Genomic DNA, 21989 nt, shown 5'->3' with positions numbered 1-21989 from the left:
CATTCCCGTTATCCAAAGTGACCCTGGATTTGACAAGATGTGGTTCATACCAAGACGGAGCTCAACCACATCAAAGCAGGAGAGTGTTTGTTGTCCTGGAGGAGCACTTTGGGCTCTGGGGCCTGGGCTACCCAAAGGCCACTAGCATGGGCATCAATTGGCCTCCATATTCTCCGGATCTGAACACATGCAACTGCTTTTTGTGGGACTATATTAAAGACAAGGTGTACAGCAATAACCCCAAAACCATTGCTGATCAGAAAACAGCTGCTCAGGAGGTCATTGATAGCATCAACGTTCAGACACTTCAGCAGACCATGCAGAATTTCACTGTTCATCTGCGCCACATCATCACCAATGACAGCAGGCATATCAAACATGTCATAACCTAAATCCTAATATCTGTAGTGTTCTTTACATAATAAACTGTGTGCACACTGTAGTTTGTAACTAATTTACATTTTTTGTTTTCCATATATTTCAATAATTGTCATCCTCTATATAACAGAGCAGCTACTTTGAAAAAAAGCCACTGTTCCACCTCTTCAACTACTCTGCTGCTATTTTTATCACATCTTCTAACAAAAGCATTTTCAAGGATTGTGTTTATCAGTTTTTGTAGATTGTAGATGCTGTTCAGTTTATTCTGCTGTTTTTTCTTAGCAGCTCAGTAGTAATTGCTTTATTTCCTTTTGCACTGAATTTGAAAGTGATTTATTTCGGAGAGTAGTTATTTTCTTTGGATTAAATGCTTTACATTTCAAGTTATTAGCACTGAAATAAGGTGCAGTTAATTGAGTATGCGTACATAGTGAAAGTGTTCAGTTGCTGATTGATGAGGTGTTTTGGTTTAAAGCACATATTATATTTCTTTGTAGTGTATTGAAGTTTGGATTTGATTATTGCCATTGTTATAATAAAATTATTATCATTATTGTTGTTATTATTTTGCAGTCATCGGCTGAGCAACTGTTTCACACATATGGCAAGCCATTTGTAGCGCTGCATCCCCTGAGCTTTTTCAGTCATCATCCTGATGTGTTACAACTACAAGACTCTGATGTTATGGGTGGTGATTCAAGGACTCCCATCTCTACAAAGCATCAGATGCTGTGTTACTTGTATGTTATTATCACATTTTCAAAATCTTTTATTTGTTTATTTTTATTTAAACAAGCAAGACTTTTGTGAGAATCTCAAGTATAAAGCAAAAACCATGAAAACTTAAGATGTGAAAATAGTTACGAGAATTATTTCATTCAGGTAAAACCCAACTGTTTATTGCTGTGGGTTGTATCAAAAAATAATGTGGCTCATAGTTTGAAAGAAATGGCCTCTACAACATTATTTTCTTTCTGCAGTGGCTTTTTAACTTCAATCCAAGCATTTCCAATGGCATGAGGAGAATAAATATGAATAATACAAAATACACTCAAAATGGTCATGAATGTCCAGAACTGGCAGGAAGTGTAGGGCAAAGTATTGCATGAACCATTGTCATGGGTATGCTTTTTTTATATATCTCTCTTCAAAACAATACCTTTGTGAATGTCCCCCAAATAAATCTTTCAGTTAGCCCACAACCGGAAAAAACACAGATCAAATGATTAGGGAGACCACACATTTAAAAGTTAATGGGTAAAAATTCAGTTCTCATCATACATGTTACATAGAAGCTATTATACCAGGCAGTATTTGCTGGACTCTCATCTTGGATGAAAAATGGCTCTTTTCTCTTGGGTATCATTTGATGGTAGAGCATATCACAGCAAAGTTGACAAATAATGCTGTTCTTAGGACCTTAAACATCAACCTCTTCCAAGAACAATGGACAGAAAATGAAATTGTTTATACTGCTACACCATATTGACCATCCAAATGAATGTCATGCTTAAGACAAAAGATTGAGATTCCCAGACTTGGTAGTTTTGTGCGTCACTTGACTTCTAAGAAAAAATGTTTCAGTGCCTTAGACTCTAAGACTTAGAGTGTAGTCCAAAACCAGGTGTCATCAAGATCAAACATTGTTAAGAAACAAAGAGCAAAGTCAACACCCACGTTTCACTGCAAAAATAAAGATTAACTCAAGAAGCAAACCCAAAGCTGTGGCTAAGTTATTCTCCACAGTATCCGTCTGCGAGGAGGAGTTTGGGGAAGTAGTGTAGAGGAATCGGCAAAGAATGAGTTGTGGTGGGTAGCTCAGCTAGTAAGAGTATTTACCTATGAAAAAGAAGGATCTGGGTTTGAGTCCCATTCCATCATAAGGTATTAATCTCTTGAGATACTGGAAGCAAACAGTAGGCTGTGGATTAGCAATTTTTTGAGTGACACTTTCTCGGAGGTATACAGGTGAGCCTCAGAACTTGGAAGCAAACAGTAGGCTGTGGATTAGCAATTTTTTGAGTAACACTTTCTAGGAGGTATACAGGTGAGCCTCAGAACTTGGAAAGTAGAAGAGAGGAAATCACAAATGGAGTCTCTGAAGTAGGGTATGATTCAGGAGGAGAGGAGATTACTGTTTAACGTCCCGTCGACAACAAGGTCATTAGAGACAGAGCACAAGCTCGGATTAAGGAAGGATGGGTAAGAAAATCGGCCGTATCCTTTCTAAGGAACCATCCCGGCATTTGCCTGAAGCGATTTAGGGAAATCATGGAAAACCTTAATCAGGATGGCCGGACACGGGATTGAACCGTCATCCTCCCGAATGCGAGTCCAGTGTGCTAACCACTGCGCCACCCCACTCGGTAGGTATGATTCATCCATGGACAAGTCAGATGATAGGTGCATTGGTTGTGAAAGGCTACAACCATTGCATCCATGACAGTCATGTAAGGATTGCTCAAAGACTTCTCTCATCTGTCCTATCCTCATAAAAATATATAGTCCATGTGAGCTATCTGTTTTCAGTGTATTATGGTGACAAATACTGTATCACTTTGAGATGCTCTCTGGATTAATAGATAAATAAATAAACAACGGAAACTCCAGGTTGCAATATCAACAACGTAAGGAAAAGATAGATTACTACTTACCGTAAAGATAACATGTTAAGTTGCAGACAGGCACAATTAAAAGACACTTACACATTAGCTTTCAGCCACGGTCTTTGTCAGAAAAAGAAGGAGAAACACACACGCTCATTTACACAAGCAAATGCTCTTCTTGCACACGTGACTGCCATCTCCAGCAGCTCAGACCAGACTGCAGCTTTTATGTAGAGAAGAAGCGGCAATCTGAAGGATATCCTTACAACATTCCCCACTCCTAAAATTATTCCGGCCTCAATTTACGGTAACATATTGTCCCCACAACCTCCACCCAACAGTTTCCACCCCCTCTGTCCTACCACCTTCTCCTTATCCTCATCTCCCACTCTCTTGTGTGTGCCACCTCTGCCAATGCACCCACCCATCTTTCCCCACTCCTCTCCTTTTTCGCTCCATTGCCCCCCCCCCCCCCCCTCTCCCCTCTCACCATCTCCCTGCCCCACAGCTTCCTGACGCTGTGCCTGGTGGTGGTACAGTCCCAGCACACACTGCCAGACAGTGTTCCTCTCTCCTCCCACCCACACATGGCTATCCCTGTCCCTTGACCTTTCCGGGTGGGCTTGCTTGTGTGAATGAATGTGTTTGTTTTTCTTTTTCTGACAGGGCCTGTGACCAAAAGCTAATGTGTAAGTGTCTTTAGTTGTGCTTGTCTGCAACTTAATGTGTCATCTTTAGAGTTAGTAGCAATCTATCTTTTCCTTACATTGTAAATAAAATAGTACATGAACTCTTTGTGTTTACTGCAGTGGTCCTGTCCCCAATTTACATGAAATGGTTTGCCCCCTGTTTGCATCGTGTGTGACGGCAACAAGCCTTGCCCCTCTTGAGATATCCATTAGATGGTCAGCTGATATTGATATTGGTCCTGCTTGGCTGGTGGCAGAAGTTGCGGAAGGGACCAACATGGCTGTAGCTAATTTTGATGACACTTGAAGACACCTTCTTTGAATACTTATGTGTGGCTTCCATCTTTGCTGATGACTCATTCTGGTGATCTCCCAGATACACATGCCCCCACCAGAGTATCAGGTCAGAACCAGAGAGCTCTGTGGCCCTGGGATTGCACTGCCTTTGGATGTAGGAGGTGCACAAATGTTTGTCATTGTCTTGCATGGTTTATCTCAGCAGAATGCTCCATTCATTGATGAGGCTGCTCCAGCTGCCATACCCATCCTTGGGCAGCTTAGCAGACATGGACATGGGGCAAATGGCTATTGCATGGGCAGTCTTTCAGTTGTGCCATGGCCTAGACCATTATACTTCACTGACTGAGCCCACACAGGAAAGGGTGGCCAAGCAGCTCACACATGCGTAGAATGCTTGCAAGAGGGCTGTCTGACCGCTGGTAGACTGCTGTCTGACCGGTAGCCTGTACTACATCACATGCTCACCAGCATGATGAGGGCTGGGAGGGAGTGTGGGAGTGCTGGAGTGTTATTGCCCTGTGAGACAGTGTTGGACAGCCATTACTAAGGGATTTAGTACTGCCTCCATTGGGACTTCAACAGCTGTATTTGATCAATGGCTGCTTCAATTATTTTCATTCCATTTACTCTGCCTCCCCACCTCCCCATTGCTCTTTGGGTTAAAGGGTGCAGATTTTGCAGAATCCATTGCCGCCCTTTTTTTTTTTTTTTGAGTTACGCAAATTGCCTTGGCATAAATAAGGACCTCACCTGCATTTACTAACCCTTCAGTGGCTAACATTTTGATAAGAAACCCAGTGGTCACTTTGGTGGTTTAGAATGTACAGAGTGTCTCAAAATAATGTATCACCCTTTGAAACTTAATTTCTCTGTAATCAGGTTAAATAAAAATAATGTTTTGTGGGGAATAATTCAGAATTCAGCAAAAAAACCAAGCCATTTTACTATTTGTTGCAGATTGGATATAAATTTGGCATTATTATTTGTAAAATGGAAGTGGCTGCTAGAATGTTACTGGAAAACAGAGAATGTGAGTGAGGTTCAGCATTCGAGAGTTGGATTTGGAACACTACCACATTCATTGTTAACAATTACAAAAATCCAAGACAAGTTTGAATGGTGCATGATGTAAATAAATGACAAAGCAGAAGAATTAGATATTCAACAGAAAATGAAAGTGTTGACACAGTGATTCAGGCATTCACATGACCCCAAAAAAGTGTGTGTGGGTATGTTGTCATGAGACTGAGTTCAGTAAAACCAGTTTTCATAGAATTTTGCAGAGTTACACAGGATAGCTGCATGTTCTGATACTTCTCCATGCTCTGAATGAAGGTGATCCGGATAGGCAAATTGAATTTTGTGAGTGGTTCATCAACGTGTGTTAGGAAGAAGAACATTTCCAAGATCTCATTCTTTGTTCAGATGAAGTGACCTTTAAACTTAATGCAACGATTAACCACCATAATTACATGTCCTGGTCTAATGAAAATCCATATGTAACTGAAGAAAGGCATGTCAGTCTACCAGGAGTGATCTGTCTTGCACAAGATTGATTGGGCCATACTTGTTTGAAACTGACACAGGTGATTTTTATATAGAAAAGATTGACATTACAACTCCATGTCTTGCCAACACTTTTGACAATAACAATTATTATTTTCAGCAAGGTGGGGCACATCACTCTGGTCCAAGTCTTTGTTGACAATGTGTTGCAGTGGAAGGTATTCATTTTGAGCATATACTGTGTAAGTTACACCTTAATATATATGGCTCAAAAACTTTTCACTTCTATCTGCTGTAACTAAAATGATAATTAGTTTCAAAGAGTGTACACATTATTTTGGGACACCCTCTATTCTGGCTGTATACAAAAAGTTGGAGAGTGCATCTACCACAAGCAAATGTGGCATGTATGAATGGTGTAGTAATATCTACCTGGTTACATTAAATGTACCGAGCGAGGTGGCGCAGTGGTTAGCACACTGGACTCGCATTCGGGAGGACGACGGTTCAATCCCGTCTCCGGCCATCCTGATTTAGGTTTTCCGTGATTTCCCTAAATCGTTTCAAGCAAATGCCGGGATGGTTCCTTTGAAAGGGCACGGCCGATTTCCTTCCCAATCCTTCCCTAACCCGAGCTTGCGCTCCGTCTCTAATGACCTCGTTGTCGACGGGACGTTAAACACTAACCACCACCACCACCACATTAAATGTATTGTCTGATGCTCTGCTCTTTTGTGACAACTACAGATAATCATTTCTATGACAGCCTGTAAACATGCTAGTGTGCTAGCTGTTTCATTTGCCTCGTTTCTGAGTGGCTTCTACATAACAAACTGAGGACATAATGTTGCAGAACCTAGGGAATGGCCACCTGCTGCTGTGTTTGTTAAGTCAGTGTCAGCACCCCGCCAACCCTAGAGAGCTGATGCTATTGTGCAAAGAATGTTTGCAGTAAAGGTTCCATTATAGTGTAGTTGGACCACCTGCAAGAGATCAAAAGGGGCCACCTTCACTACAGCATAATACTTGCTGGCGGCTTGTACAATGGTATGTGCATGTACTGAAAACTATTTATAACCTTCTGCAGTTCACAAGTACTAAATCCATTTGGAAACAGCACAGAAGCAGATCTAGTAGCACTTGGGGTGGATCAGATACCAGCTATTTCCCAGAGGTAGAGCTAGATACCACATGGACTCTCAAAAGGACTTAGGTAATTTTTATAAATAAATAATAAATCTTCTGCTACCAGTCACGATTTTTTATTTTACTATTCGCATGATACAATAGGTTTGTTTATAAATAATAAATCTTCGCAGGCTTTCAAAAACCATTTATAATGGATCAAATCAGATTAGGTAATTTTATATTTCCTAGAGTGTAACAAGAACAGTTAACCATAATTCACGTTTAAAATGAAGATCTCTAATATTTTTGATCAATGCCACAATTATTTGATACTTTGTGCTGAGGGTTCTAAGTATGGGGATTGTCTTGACTACTCTGTCATTTGCCCCATTGGTGTTCCAAAAATCCTGATACCAGACAATTTTACCATGCAGTTTTGTGGGCTCTGGAGCAGATGAGATGCATCAAAGTACTAAATTCTTTATGTGCTCTGATTTCCCATGCAGTATTTCAACCCTGAATAGAAACTTGTCCAGGCCATCCAGAAAGCCCTCTTACACGTGCAAAATGAAGTGAAATTGATGTTCTGAGGTTATCAGGAAATGTGAAAATCTGTAGCATCAAACTGTAAAATGTGAGTACAAGTTGGTATATGCAGAATCTCCAGTGCCAAATTATAATATCCTCATATATTCGCCGGCCGGTGTGGCCATGCGGTTCTAGGCGCTTCAGTCTGGAACCGTGCGACCGCTACAGTCGCAGGTTCGAATCCTGCCTCGGGCATGGATGTGTGTGAAGTCCTTAGGTTAGTTAGGTTTAAGTAGTTCTAAGTTCTAGGGGACTGATGACCTCAGATGTTAAGTCCCATAGTGCTCAGAGCCATTTGAACCCATATATCCATAATCCTCACTGGTGAGGCACAGATCAATGTGTCATTGGCATGAAGATGTGACTGGAAGGCGGAGACAATAAGCAGCAGTTGATATGTTATATGACACAATTGATGCAGAATGCAGTTGTGGCCCCTGCTTTTTGACACTTGGTTCCTCCTGTGAAATGGCTCTGAGCACTATGCGACTTAACTTCTGAGGTCATCAGTCGCCTAGAACTTAGAACTAATTAAACCTAACTAACCTAAGGACATCACACACATCCATGCCCGAGGCAGGATTCGAACCTGCGACCGTAGCGGTCGCCCGGTTCCAGACTGTAGCGCCTAGAACCGCACGGCCACTCCGGCCGGCCTCCTCCTGTGAAAAGAGAACCAATTGGCACATGGTGTATGTAGTGTGTGAACATCAGTACACCATACACAGTACAAGTCACCTAGTTTGCAAATGAGAGGGCAATCCACAGTTGGGACTTCTTCTCTGTTTCTAATGAGACCAATGAAATTGTTATATAGTCAAAGGAGTAAAGATAACAGCTCCACTTATAATCCAGGTGTTGATCAGTTGCTACATTCATGAACTAGATAAAACTTTGGGAAAAAAGTTATGAAGTTTCTGCACTAATAATTATCATTTGGGTGGGAAAAAAGTCATTATTGTTAGACAAAATTTCATCATCAAAGTGGATGGAAGTCAAAATATCATTCATTTTCTATTTTCCTTATGAAGCAAACAAAGAAATCTTACAAAACACTTGACATTCTGCAGATGTAATATAACCATCATACAAACCAATGTACTGCAGAGTTATACAGTAAGAAAATAATGCAAAATGATTATATGAGAGTATAAAATTCAGAAAACACCATTTTTGCAGTGTCATTCTCTGTCAATACTTGGCCACTAGAAGAGATTATTATAAACTCTGCTCGAATCCTTTGATATTGCTTCAATCATATTCTCCATATCTTCCAATTTTTTGAAATTCACTTGAATAGCCCCAGAAAAGTAACAGAGAGAACTAATTGTTGACAGTTCCTAGGCCCTTGTGCTGTGAAACATATCCATGTATTTGCTACGCATATAACTATGTCTAGTGCTTGACTTGTGATGGTATTCACCAGTACTTCGTACCTGTTACTCTGGGGGTGGGGGGGAATCAGAACTGGAGATTTTGAGATGTGGTGCAATAGAACTTAACTTTTTACCAGTACAAATGTTGTATTTACACTTTTAAAATGTGCAGAAAAGTATTAAAATAACGTTTTAAGGAGGTCACAGTACTGGAAACTCTATGAATCAAACACCAACTATATCTATATGTTTACACTGCAGTTCACACTTAAGTGTTTGGCAGAGGGTTTGTAAGTAATTTTCAGACTTTTTTCTACCATTCCACTCTTGATTAAAAAGTGGGAAAAATTTATATCTGAATCTTTTTGTGTGGGCTTTGACTTATGTTCATTCCCACTGATTCCACAACTAAAGCAATGTTTTTGTTGTAGGTTATCCACCAATAACAAAAATCCAGAATGTTTGGGAATTCAAATTTTATCACATGATTGCGTTTGTCTTCGTGCTCTTCTTACAAGCAGTCATATTTCTTGGGTTCTTTTCTTTATTGTACCAAAATCTCAGACATTGCTAAGAAAGGAATGATTTCTAGTGAATAAGTAAAGCATTATTTTGTAGAAGTACCCACAGCTGGTTAGAACAAAACAAATTTGAACCAATGTACTGTTGTTGTGTTGTACAGGATAACCAACAGAAAAAAGGATAGAGATAAAAATTCATTTCTGTATTTGAAGACCGTTCTACAAACTTTCTTGCATCTTTTGTTTGCTTCACCTTCATAATACAAAAACAACCCAGATTTTTTTGTCTTTAAGTTGTTGACACAGAAGTAACTGACCTGTAATGGACATACTTCAGTGTCTTATATGGAAATTTTTGGTGATGGAAGATTCTGCAGGAAGTTAAATATGAGACAGACACTGTCATTACATTCTCAGCACACTTCAGTTATGTGCCTCAGAGTCGGGTATGGTGTCCTGCTCTTTTTGTGAACTTAGTTCTTGTTCAACTACCTCGTTTTCCAGAGAGAATGCAATGAAAGATCTACACATTCTGTAAGTTGTTCCTCATGTTTCATGCAGGCATCATCTTGGATTTGACCAAATTTCAAATTAAGATTTTTGTTAAAATAATGGAAGTAAAACTCATGTTTCACATTTGAGTCCAAATACAAGAGAAGAAAAAGTGAAATGCATTTTCTTCAAATATATGTATTTCTTGTCTGGAAACAGTGGCGGTTGAGATTATTTGGATGTGATTCAATATGGCTGTGAATCTGACAATGGGTTTCTGGCTTATTTCATTTGTCTTAGGCTGTTTCCCTCACTTATCCTGTGAACTACTTCCAGCAATGGCAGCAGCAGCAGGTCTGTCAACTGCCACATCGTGTTTTCTGTTACACCAGCAGTGATCTAAATGCTACTTTGCATACAAAATTAAACAATATAGAAAATGTGTTGAGTTGCAGACAGGCACAATGAAGAAGAATGCTAGAAATATGTTAGTTTTCAGAGAGAGTCCTCCTTTAGAAGTAGAAAACACATACACATTCACACAAGCACAACTGCATGCATATGACCATTGTCTGCGGGAGGCAGTTGCAGTCGGGTCTTGGTGCCTGAAGACAGTGGCCATGTGTTTGTGAGTTGTGATGGTGTGAATGTGTGTGGGTTTTCTACTTTGAAGGAGGAGTGTTCTTTTGCATTATGTCTGTCTGTGACTCAGGACCTCCTTTGTGTGATGAATAGCAGTCTACACTTCCCATATTGTTGCTACTTCTCATACATTAATTTTTTACTATTAATCAAAAATATATTTTGTTCGTATTTTTCACTTCTTCTGAGGCGAATTTTCAACACTAATTTCACTGGAACTGATTATCAAATATTTCCACGCAATACAGATTCTGAACTAAACTACAGTCTTTGAAAGTTGACAGTGAGCACATCCTATGTTAATACCAAACACACTATTACAATATTGTGCCATAGCATTGTAATGCCTTTCACTTGCTGGACCAGAAGCCACATGAGCCACTGACTTATATTGCTTCTGCACTCATTGCAGTTTTCTGTGGATCTTAGTGATGAGGTTGCAATCAACAATTCTGTTATTCTGCTGAATATTTAAATTGCTTAATGAAGCTGTCTTTTGTCCCAAAAAGTAAGCTTCTCATTGTGTCGGGAAACCTGAGCCCATCATCAGTGCTGAGCTGCACCTGCACCTGGCTTAAAGGTACAGTTTCACCATTGAACGTAAGAAGTATTGAAGTATCAAGTGGATGTGAAGTTAGTGACTATGTTTTTATGCCACAAAGTTGTATCACACATGTCAACTTAGCATTCTACTTCGAAAGTGTACAGTTGCTAGTGAACAGCTGTTCTGTCAATGTTTGAAACAGGGTACAGGGAAGCTTGCTGCTACAGATGTGGACCTTAGTGAGCCTGTGTGACTGTCTCTCATATCAGTGCTGTGAACTGTCTATTAGTCCACATTCTAGAGAACACTACCTCTGATATTATTTATAAAATAGTATTGTAATAATTTTCATAGCTTAGCGTACTTCCATTTGGATTCTATCTTGAGCTAAATACATTAATTCTTCTTTCACCTGTTAAATCACATAAGGGTCACATGAATAAAATTATGAACATCGCTAATTACAAATAATACATTTACCTGTCTGTATAATGTGTAGGTAAGTGGGAGGTGCTTCGTTTATTTCAAATAATTGTTTGAAGATCCATCAGTATGCACATCTGTTCTGAGGAAGTAGTAAACAGTAACCCTCAAGGAACAAAGAACTGATTACTGCATTTCTTCTTTCAATAGTCATGTTGTATTCAGTATTGAATTAAGGGTATTTAATATATCTTGCATCTAAGAAGCTAAATGTAGAGAGAAAAAATGATTGAACAGTTACTAATTTCAAAGCTGATTTGCAGGTCTTTGTTGGAGACAACAAAACCTTACTTGGTGACATGTATGAGGATGCCTACACTCCCAACATTGCTTTTATTTGCCCAAACCATTGACACAACTGGCAAATTTTCCAGGTATGTTAAATGAGTATTTTATTGTGCTGTATATTATTGTTTAAATTTGTGTATTGTAACAAATTGCGCATGCAGCATCTGCCTCACAAAATATATGAGTGTGAGTTCCAGAAACTAAATTTTCAGATGAACTTACTATTTATGATAGTAAAAAATACTGTTGTAGCTCCCACACTCTCCCTAACCGTGGTAAACAACAATGGATCTGCAGCAAAACATTACAGAGGCAAGGGATGAAAAAATTAAGGATCAAACCAATCGAGACACTGATAATTTAAAAAAGAGTCAGCAATGAGACAATGCACTGCCTGCCTTCTACCTGGTTGCATTACACCAGTTTTCTGCTCTATCTTTGATAACTTTCATGCTACTTAAAATTTCTTCTTCTTGAAATGATACTGGGAAATCCTGCTTGGAATTAAAAAAACTGTATATTTAAGACATTGAGTGATTGGCAGCTAGGTAAACAATATTTGAATCATTGCTAAGCATTTGACACTGTTCTGCCTCATAGTTAATTGGCTAACAAAAATATGCTCATGGCTGAGTTGTTCTGGTGAGCAGAATTGGAAACAACTGGAGGTGCAATAATGATGATGCCTTCAGCTGTGTGTAGTAGTTTTTATTTATTTACAAATGACTTCAGTGGTACAATTAAGCACCTTCATGTCCGTAGGTACAACAAAAATGTTGTTCAACTTATCATACAAAAATACAGTACTGAAACAGTGAAGACATCAACTACAGACAGTGTGTCTAGTGTAACTTTTTTTTTTCTTTTTCCTTTAGCCACTTGATAATTATTTGCTTTCCCTGTAAATTATATACACCATGAAGGAACTTTATTTTGTGTTCGTTAATATTCTACGAGGGCTGCTGCTCAGAAAGCACAGAACGTTTTGGCATTGAAAAAAAAAACTAAGTACAAGAAGTACATTTTATTATATACATCTGAAAGAGTGACTGACATGCTACTTTTCCACACAGTCACCACACACATTGAGGCTCTTATCATAGCAGTGGACAAGCTTTGAAAGACCTTCATCATAAAATTCTGCCGCCTGAGAACTCAGCCAGTGAGTCACACCGCCTGGAGTTCCGTGTCGTCATCAAAGCTCTGCATTGCAAGTCAGTTCTTCATCTTGGGAAACAAGTGGAAGTCGCTTTGTGCGAGATCGGGACTGTGAGGCGGATGGAAAATTTCCTATTTGAATGAATTAAGGAGTTCTTTAGTGCAGTTTGCCGTGTGAGGTCAGGCATTGTCGTGCAAAAACAAAATTTTGGAAATCAGCTTTCCTCAGTATTTGTTGGAAAAGAAAGCAAAAACTCCGTTATTGTGAAGCGATAGTTTTAATGAATCATTTCAGCAACTTTAGTGATAAGATTATCAGTCACAGTGCTCGGGCATCCGCTCTTCTCTTCATCATGAACGTTGATTCAGCCATTTTTAAACCAAATGCACCATTTCCAGATGGCACATTCGCTCATTACGTTGTTTCCGTACACTTCGCACAGTTCATGAAAAATTTCTGTAAGTTTTAGGTTTTTTGCCAACAAAAACCGTATCACAGACTGTACCTCACAACTGGCAGGATTTTCGATCACAGTGCACATTTCAAATTCGAATATCGAAAAAACCAGATGTGCAGAGACGTTCCTGCTGTCACAGATGGACTGCCGAGCAAGCACATACCAAAACATACACGATTGGTGCACACCTAGCAGTGTCAGACAGAAATGTTCCCTACTTTCTGAATAGCCCTTGTAGTAAAACTACCCTTGACTGTTTATAAACATAGCAACCAATGTCCCAACACCTGTCAGGAGATGGATGTATATAAACTGGAATGAGGGGTTGTCTGGTGGTCTGGATGAGAGGATTGAAGAGAGATGGCAACAAGAGAGGCTGATGGCTGGGAAAAGATGCAGTAGGAGAATGGCATACAAATGTGAGCTGGTTTGTCCACAGTGGCACGAGCAGGAGAATTTGCATGTGGCACGCAATGAATTGGAAGAGTGAGTTGGAGGAATTTAGGGTGGGTGGTGGCGTGGTATGTAGACAGAGAACTAAGAAAGAGGGAGACTGTACACCCCCTCAGTTACCAGCTTCTCTGAACTATATAGGCGAAAACTGTCCCTACAACACATCCTTCATTCAATATACATCCTAGCCCCAATCCCTGTCCCATATTCACCTATGTCCCCTATGCCTCCCATTTCACCAAAACTATTCTCTCCTTGTACCATCTCTCACCATCTGTTCTATCTGCCCCATCCCCCCAATCCAATTGTTATTTTCAGCATGTGCCACACACAGCTGTTGCCTGAGCAAGAGGGGAGGGGGTAGGACCTTCAGGTTACTGATAGCACATATTTTTATCCCATTCCCTTGCTGCTTCTCCCTTACAGCCATCAATCTCCCAGTTCTTGAACCCTCCATTCCGTAATGCTCCTCCTTTTTCTTCTCACTCACATCACCTGACACAGCCCTCAATCTATTCATGATGCAGTGCTCAGTGATATAGCTGGTAGGCAAATGCAGCCGTTTATTTGTGTGGTTTGTATTATTACTCAGTTATATCTGAAGATGAACATTGCTGAAAAGCTTAGCAACTATTTCAGTCTTATCTGTGTGCTTGTCAGTTGCTCAACATCTCAACTGTATATTATTTATTACCTTATAGTATATAGTACATCATCATCTGGTGGCATCTGGAGTGTAGAAGTAGATGTATTTGGAATCCAATTCAGTGCAAAGGCATCCTCTATGACATCCACTGTATTAGTCTTCAGCGATACACATTCACTTTGCTTCTGATTTTTTTCTGATGTCATCTATCCAAATTGCATTAGGTCATCATTTTAGTCTTTTCCTGTTTCATGAAACCCAGCAAGGAATTTCCTTGGCCAGTCTTTGATCTGTCCACCTGGCTACATGTTGTACCCTGCACCCACAATGCATCTCTCCATTGCTCACTGAGAAACCCTCAGTTTTGAATAATTTTCACAATAGAAGCCTGTGTTTCACTGCCATAAATCAAAGCTGATAATACACACTGATTGTAAACTTTCCATTTCAGACATACCAGAATCTTCATTTTGAAAACTATTTGTTCACCAACACTCCACCCATTTTTACTTTTCTGTTATGTCATTTTGCTGTCCATCCGCTCTTTCTATAATTTCATTGTTAATTTGTACAATTTTCTTTTCAGTGTGTTCATTACATATTATTTTTGTCTCATTATAGATTATCTTTAGGCCTACTTTCAAACTTTATTGAGATCTCTTGTTAGTTGTTGAAGTTTATCTGAAGTAGAGGAAAACAGCACATTTTAACCAGCACGGTCAAGTAATTTCAATTAACATAGTTAGTTAATTAGTTGCATGTTCCATGGATAATAATTGCGGCCTCTCACTGTGATATGGAACACACCACTTTTACAATTATAGTACATATAGTCTAGTTGCCCTTTACCAGTAGTATGGAAGAAAACTTGGGAACTGTGAGACTGAGCTTGGGTTAGCAGAAGAATGGGCTAACATCAGAGATGCAATGTTGGAAAATTTAGAGAAAGAAGTAGTAAAAGCAAAGAAAAGGAGGAATAAAAAGGAACTGATGACCCAGAATGTATTAGGTAAAATGAATGAGCTGATAAAATGGAAATGTGACTCTTCAGAAGATGCAAGAAAATAAAATAGAAAACTGAACAGTGGCTGATGATGTAGAAGTAGTCTTAGAAGATGAACAAGAATGTGATGAAAATCACTGGGAACCAATTACAGAAAAATGAGAGGTGGGGAAAGGATCTTTGGGGAAGGAAAGTTATGGGCCGAGATCAAATACCATCTGAGGCAAAGAAGGCTTTAGGGAATGAAGCTATAGCTAGAATTACAAATCTGATCAATAATACAAATATATGATGCAGGTATCTAGCCGCCTGAAGTTCATAATGGTTCCCTTACCAAAGAAATGCAATGCCAGTTAATGTAAAGATTATAGGACAATTAGTCTTATATGCTGTGTTACCAAGACTGTGATCAGAATAATGCTGAGAATAACAGAAAGGAAAATAGTGGAGGATATAGGAGAAGATCAGTTCAGATTTAGAAAACGAAGAGCGACCAGAGATCCAATTTTTAGAAGTGAATAGAGAGATGTATGTTTGTTTTGTCGACTGGGAAAAAGCATTGACAGAATTGACAGGTGTACATTGCTGAAGATTCTGAAAGATACCGGTATAGATTGGAAGGACAGAAGATTGATAAAGCAACTCTAAATGTGACAGAAAGGGTAGAAGAAGATGAAACTGAAGATGTGGGTATTGGAAGAGGTGTGAGACAGGGTTGCTGTAGTCAAATTGGTTCAAATGGCTCTAAGCACTATGGGACTTAACATCTGAGGTCATCAGTCCCCTAGAACTTAGAAGTACTTATATCTAACTAACCTAAGGACATCACACACATCCATGCCCAAGGCAGGATTCGAACCTGCGACCGTAGCGGTCGCGCGGATCCAGACAAGCGCCTAGAACCACTCGGCCACAGCGGCCGGCTTGCTGTAGTCTCCAGCACTTTTCAGTGTATTTGCTGGAAAGCTAATCAGCAATATCAAAAGAACTTGTAGTGGGAGGACAAAGAATTATAACCATCAAGTACACAAATGGTATGACTAATCTAGCAGAAACAAAGGATGAGCTCCAGGTAATGGTGCAGAATATTGTAAGTGTGGGTAGATAGTTGAGAATGAAACTGAACATTGGCAAGACCAAAGTGATGAGAACCAGAAGAGGAGACAACATTGTTAATATCTCACTAGATGGAATGGCATCAGGACAGGTTCCATCATTCCAGTATTTGGGAAGCTTGATAACTTCCAACAAAGCTGTACAGAGGAAGTAAGGGGCAGAATCTTCATGGAAAAGAGAGGTTTCAGGAGAGTGAAAGGTTTTCTGACTACCGTAAGCATCTCCATTACACTTAAGAAGAGGTTTGCCAAAACATTTTGTGTGGTGTGTGATGTCTTATGGTTATGAAATGTGAGCAGGCAGACAGAAAGAACACAAAAGTCTCGAGACTTGGTTATGGAGAAGAATGGAGAAAGAGAAATGGATCAACAGAATGAGAAATGAGGAGGTGCTGAGTACGGTATGAGAGGAGAGGAACTTCATGAGGTTGATACAAAAAAAAAGTAAACATCTTGGGTGGGACACATGTAGGAATTGTCTGCTATAGAGAATCATGGAGGGAAAAGGAAAAAGATGGAATGGAAGAAGGTTTGGAATGTTGATAGATGTGAAGAGAGGAAGAATTTACAAGCAAATAAAGGAGGTTGCTCTGGCCAGAAAGATATAGAGGACATCTAGTTGATACCTATCTGAGACAGATGTACTGGAAGAAGACATTTTCTCAGCAAAAAACTATGGAAACACACTGACTTTTGCACAATTTCTTAAGTTATGGCTGTTTTACCTACATACAATGATTTATACTTAAGAAATGAAATCATTTTCCACTTAAAATATATTTATTCACAAGCATGATTTTGGCCTATTCTAAAGTGACAGTTCACTTTAAAGGGCATTGATGCATGATCATTCCACTTAAAAGAACACTGTCCTTGTGTCAACCATGTTTACACATTCCATATGCTTAATAGGAAGTTATTCATAAAAAAGAGTGCAACACTTCATGTAAAAATTACTATTGAATGCATGTCATCTGTGCACTTAATTTTCAGTGTTTCTCCAGAAGTCGTGATATTGTCAAAGTAGATGCAACTTGGCATGAAATCCCACATTTTGCTGTAGCTCCCTGAGTGCTATTCAAGCAGTCCAGCACATATTTGCAACAGAGAAGCAAGTTCAGACCATAAAGAACTTTCTCGTCTACCTACATAAGCAGGGGAAGCGAGTATAACTGTATTGGCTACAAGAGAATATGTGAATTCATGAAAATGAGGGTGTGAACAAAACTATTAAGAATTTGTGTCCAATCCTCATTGTGACAGCTTCCTGTTTGCTGTAATCAGTGGACTATACTCCTCTGCCATAGTATACTAGCTGCTAAAATAGAATGGAATGGTTCTTGCTCGCCTTTGAGTAGGATATTGCTCTGTGGTACATGATTTCCTATTCTTGGAGGAAGATCCAGCAGCTTGCAGTGCATTATCTGCATCTGTCTGTACATTATATTTTATGAATAAAACCATCTAGATCACTATTAAAATTTTCATTATGTATCATGCTACGTCAGCTACTGCCATCATCTGATATCTGCAGTTAAGATTAGAGGAACATAAGGAGTGACAGGCATTTGTCATACAACAACAAGGTACAGAAGATAAAAAATTAAAAGGTTAAAAAAATGTTTTAAAAAATACACTCACCAAAAGGCTTAGAACCTGTAGAACAAGGTTTAGTGTCAGTATTAAGATCTAATGTCTAATTGATGTGTCAGTCAGCAGTTGGCTCAGAAATTTGTACAAAGATTTAATGAATACTTGTGAGTTTAATGATCTCTACATGTCTAATTGGTGCCATCTGAAAAGCTAATTTGATTACTATGCAACTATAAAATTTTATTTTATAATTTGAATTTGAATGTTTATATTTGAAAGACTGTCTTTTGATAAGCATAAACATAAATATAAATAAGAAATTAACATTTGAAGGCAACATCCCCTACACTAGTGCCACCTGATGGCTAGTACATACCGGTATATGTTTGTATATTTTTGAGCTAATTGTTAGGTGACACCCTGATTAGGAGTAAATTTTAATACTGACACTCAACCTTGTACTGCAGGTTCCAAACTTCTTGGTGAGTGTACTTTTAAAAATATTTCTTGATATTTTTTCTTATAACAAAGTCCTGTTGCTCTTTAAGTTCCTCTAATCTTAATTGCAGATCTCTGTGGGATGGCAGTAGCTGAAATGGCATAATAAATAATGGAAGAATGTAATAGTTATCTAGACGGTTTTATTCACAAAATACAATGATGGCAAACTAATACAGAAAATTCATTTACCTTATTATTCCATGAATTATATTTTAACTGACTGTACTTCATATTCTGACAATAGGGCAGTGATCAGTTTACTTCCCAATCTGCTCTGTATTAGCATAAAGTGAGATGAATGTCATAATTGTTTCAAATTTTTTGATAATATCTGGTTTTCCTAAACTAACTGGAAGTATATTTTAATACATTTCCAAGGTAGCTGGCTAACCCATTATTTATTGTCAAAGTCAGCTACATTTTATGGCTTTTGTAGCCTTTGTACAATATGTGTAATTCCGTTTATGAAACTTTAAAAATTAAAGACTCAAATTATGGTCATTTGAGTATGAATGTACATAGAGATTAGAGTGTGCCAGGTAAAAGTGACTCTGATTTTAACCAGTATTCCATTTTATCAGTGTTTGATTACTAGCAATTTCAGCAATTGTTGTACAGTATTTTAGTATAACCATGCTGTTCAGTGTCCTAAATCACTAGTCACTATTGTTGTCATCTACTGCATTAAATTTCTAGAACCATTTTGTAGATCTTTTTCTTAACACACATTGGCAAAGCTACCATTTGTGCAGTATTGCACCCTGTAAGAAACAAAAGGAAGTGCCTTGTGTCTAAACAGTCACATAAAAAAAAGCATTTATTACACACTTGTAGATGTTAAATTTGTGAAGAGAAACAATTTATTTTCCAATATTAGCAACAAATTAAAGAATTATTTTTTTATGTTTTAACTGGGACACTGATTTCGTCAAATTTGGTTCTTTGAACAGGTTGGTATTTGATGGTTGGCTACAGTTGGAGTTTACTGATGCTGGAGGTGCTGGGCGGTTGCTGGTACGGGCAGCTCAGTTACGCAAAAAATGGGACCAACTTTTGGAATTGAGGCTCCAAGGTATGTTGTCTTTCATCTTGACTGTTTTTTTTTTTTTTTAATCTATATTATCTGGTAAGTTATTTGAGGATCTAAGCATTTTCAGTAGATCACAGTTTATGGTTCTCATTGACAGGTACAGGATCCGCAGACTTGGAGACAGAGCTGTCACATGCTTTACCTGCATTCATGCGTGCAGAGCTAGCATACTCTGTAAAGAGGTTACTGGCAGCTGACCAGAAGGTCCTGTACATCGGGCCAGACTGTAACTCTGAATTACTTCTGGGCAGAAACCCATTTGACCATGAATGGCAACCTTGTCCTCACGAGGAGAAGGGTGGTATCCGTATGACAACCAACATCACCTATAACTGGTAATTTGTGTAAACCTCTCTGGTCTAACACACAAATTTTAATTCGTGGAATACCCATTACAAATGACAAATACCAGTGTTTTAATCTGATAAAACTAAAGACATATTTTTGAAATGAACAGCAATATTTCATTCAAATTATAAACCAAAATGTCACTTGGGCATACAGACTACAGACAGAAAGCAAATACAAGAAAAATAATTGATTAAAATACAGATTTCTTATCAGTAGAACAAGATTAAGTTCAGTATCCAGAAATGTGGTGCCAGAAACACGGTAAAAATTCCTGGTAGATTCAGGATTCAAACACAGAACCTTGCCTTTTACTGGCAATGGTCCTAAGAACTGAGCTACCTTGCTGGAGTTATGCAAAAGGCCAAGGGAGGTAGAAATCTAACTGGCAGGCCACTTTCAGCTAATACACTGCCATTGACTAGCGCACCCTGATGCCACCAGGGAGCTGGCAGTGTGGTGGACTTCAGTTCATCGTTATACTGAGCAGTGACCATATGGTAATTTCTCGGTGTATTTTTTGCACTGATCATAAACAGTTATATCTTTTAGCTGTGGCACAGTTTTAAACTACTGCTGTCAAGCTGGAAGCATCGTATAATAGCAAGCTTAAAAATAGAATGAGGCTGCTCACAGTAACAGTACATTGCACAGCCGGCTTTAACATCTCTTGCAGTTGCATATGTTTGCTGTTTATAATAAATCTCGGATCAACATGAATACCATTAAAATGAATGTAAATACTTTTGGATTAATGGAGACCACTCACTGAAAAGCAGACGCATTGAGTTCTCTATTTGCACACACAGAAATAAAAGAAACTTGCTAGCTTTCGGAGTAATCCTTTTCCGAGGTAGAATACAAATTCACACAGAAAACACACACTCACTTATACACACGCATGCCTGCACACTCCTATTCCCCCACATGGCACCGTGTGGAAGCACAATGCTGCATTTCGACAGGTGGATTATGTTGTGGTGGGGATTGCGTTGAATGGGATGGGTAGAGGGAGAGAGAAGTGGGAGGCAGAGAAAGGGATTGGGGGTGGGTGATTGCAACAATATGTTGTACTGTTACACATCAGACATGTTATTCAAGTTAATAAGTAACAGTTATGTCACATTAAGGGATATTTGTGTAAACTTGCTCGGACTCCACCAAAGTACCTAGCCATTCAGGTATATCATGATAACCAGTCACGATCTGTGATTTCTTTTGTAGCAGGCTTACAATTTATTGTTTGACCTCCCAATGAACTGCCAATGTTCATGTATTGAAAGATACACCATGCCAGCTACTTCAAATGTACTAAATGGCACAAATTCACTTCAACATGCTGAACAATAGAACACAATACATAGAAGTGACCTCCTTTATACCTTTGACATTATTATAGCATGTATTACTGATTAAAATAATGCCTAGTTTGACACATAGTTGACTGGAAAGGCAGTTTTTGTAATATGCTTTGGTTTCTTCAAAACCATACTCTTATTTGAGAAGACAGAAGTATCCTTTGTCCTCCCGATCCACACTCCAAACATGGACAAAACAGCTTGAATGTATTCCAGGAATTTATAGAGGTAACAAACTTAATTAGAGCTGGAGGAGAACTGTTTCAAATCTGCAAAGATATATGCTTTCTTATCTTTCATAAAATGAACATTGATAGTCTAATAAGTTATATCTGCTGATGTAATACTTCAGACGGTGATGGCCCATAGCTTATTTGCAGAATGGAAGTAGTCGGTGAAAAGTTCAGCCAAGACCTACCAGCACTGTAGGTTGCAGGATAAGATATGTAGATTATGCTCATTCACCCTGTGCAGTGGGTAGTTGTCACAATACTGCCCAGCTTAAAATTGGAAGGTAATTAACTTTGGCATATGGTGTTAGATTTCATTCAAAAGTTTACCAGAAACACCTCCTGTGCAGGTAGCTCAGTGTCTTTGCTGTACTCCACATATAGTTATAGCACAAATCCCAGAAAATGTGTTTTGGGCCAGAAGACATTTGAATGTCACGAGATACAGTCTTATCTTTCATAAAGCCAATAACAATACCAGAGAAGGAAAGT

General features: G+C 38.8%; 1 protein-coding gene across 2 annotated transcripts in view; it reads left to right on the top strand.

Annotated features, from left to right (window-relative positions):
• Positions 1-21989, top strand: part of LOC126466679 (probable ATP-dependent RNA helicase DHX34) — a 179030-nt gene that overhangs the window by 128575 nt on the left and 28466 nt on the right. For both annotated transcript variants that reach the window (XM_050096401.1, XM_050096402.1), the window contains exons 14-17: positions 955-1121; positions 11520-11630; positions 19422-19543; positions 19659-19896. In XM_050096401.1, the coding sequence (XP_049952358.1) occupies positions 955-1121; positions 11520-11630; positions 19422-19543; positions 19659-19896 (638 nt within the window). The remainder of the gene's footprint in view (positions 1-954; positions 1122-11519; positions 11631-19421; positions 19544-19658; positions 19897-21989) is intronic.

The sequence above is a fragment of the Schistocerca serialis genome, chromosome 1, assembly GCF_023864345.2.
Source record: "Schistocerca serialis cubense isolate TAMUIC-IGC-003099 chromosome 1, iqSchSeri2.2, whole genome shotgun sequence".
Lineage (NCBI taxonomy): Eukaryota > Metazoa > Arthropoda > Insecta > Orthoptera > Acrididae > Schistocerca > Schistocerca serialis.
The sequence above is the reverse complement of the archived record's forward strand: the minus strand, read 5'-3'. Positions and strand labels throughout refer to the sequence as shown.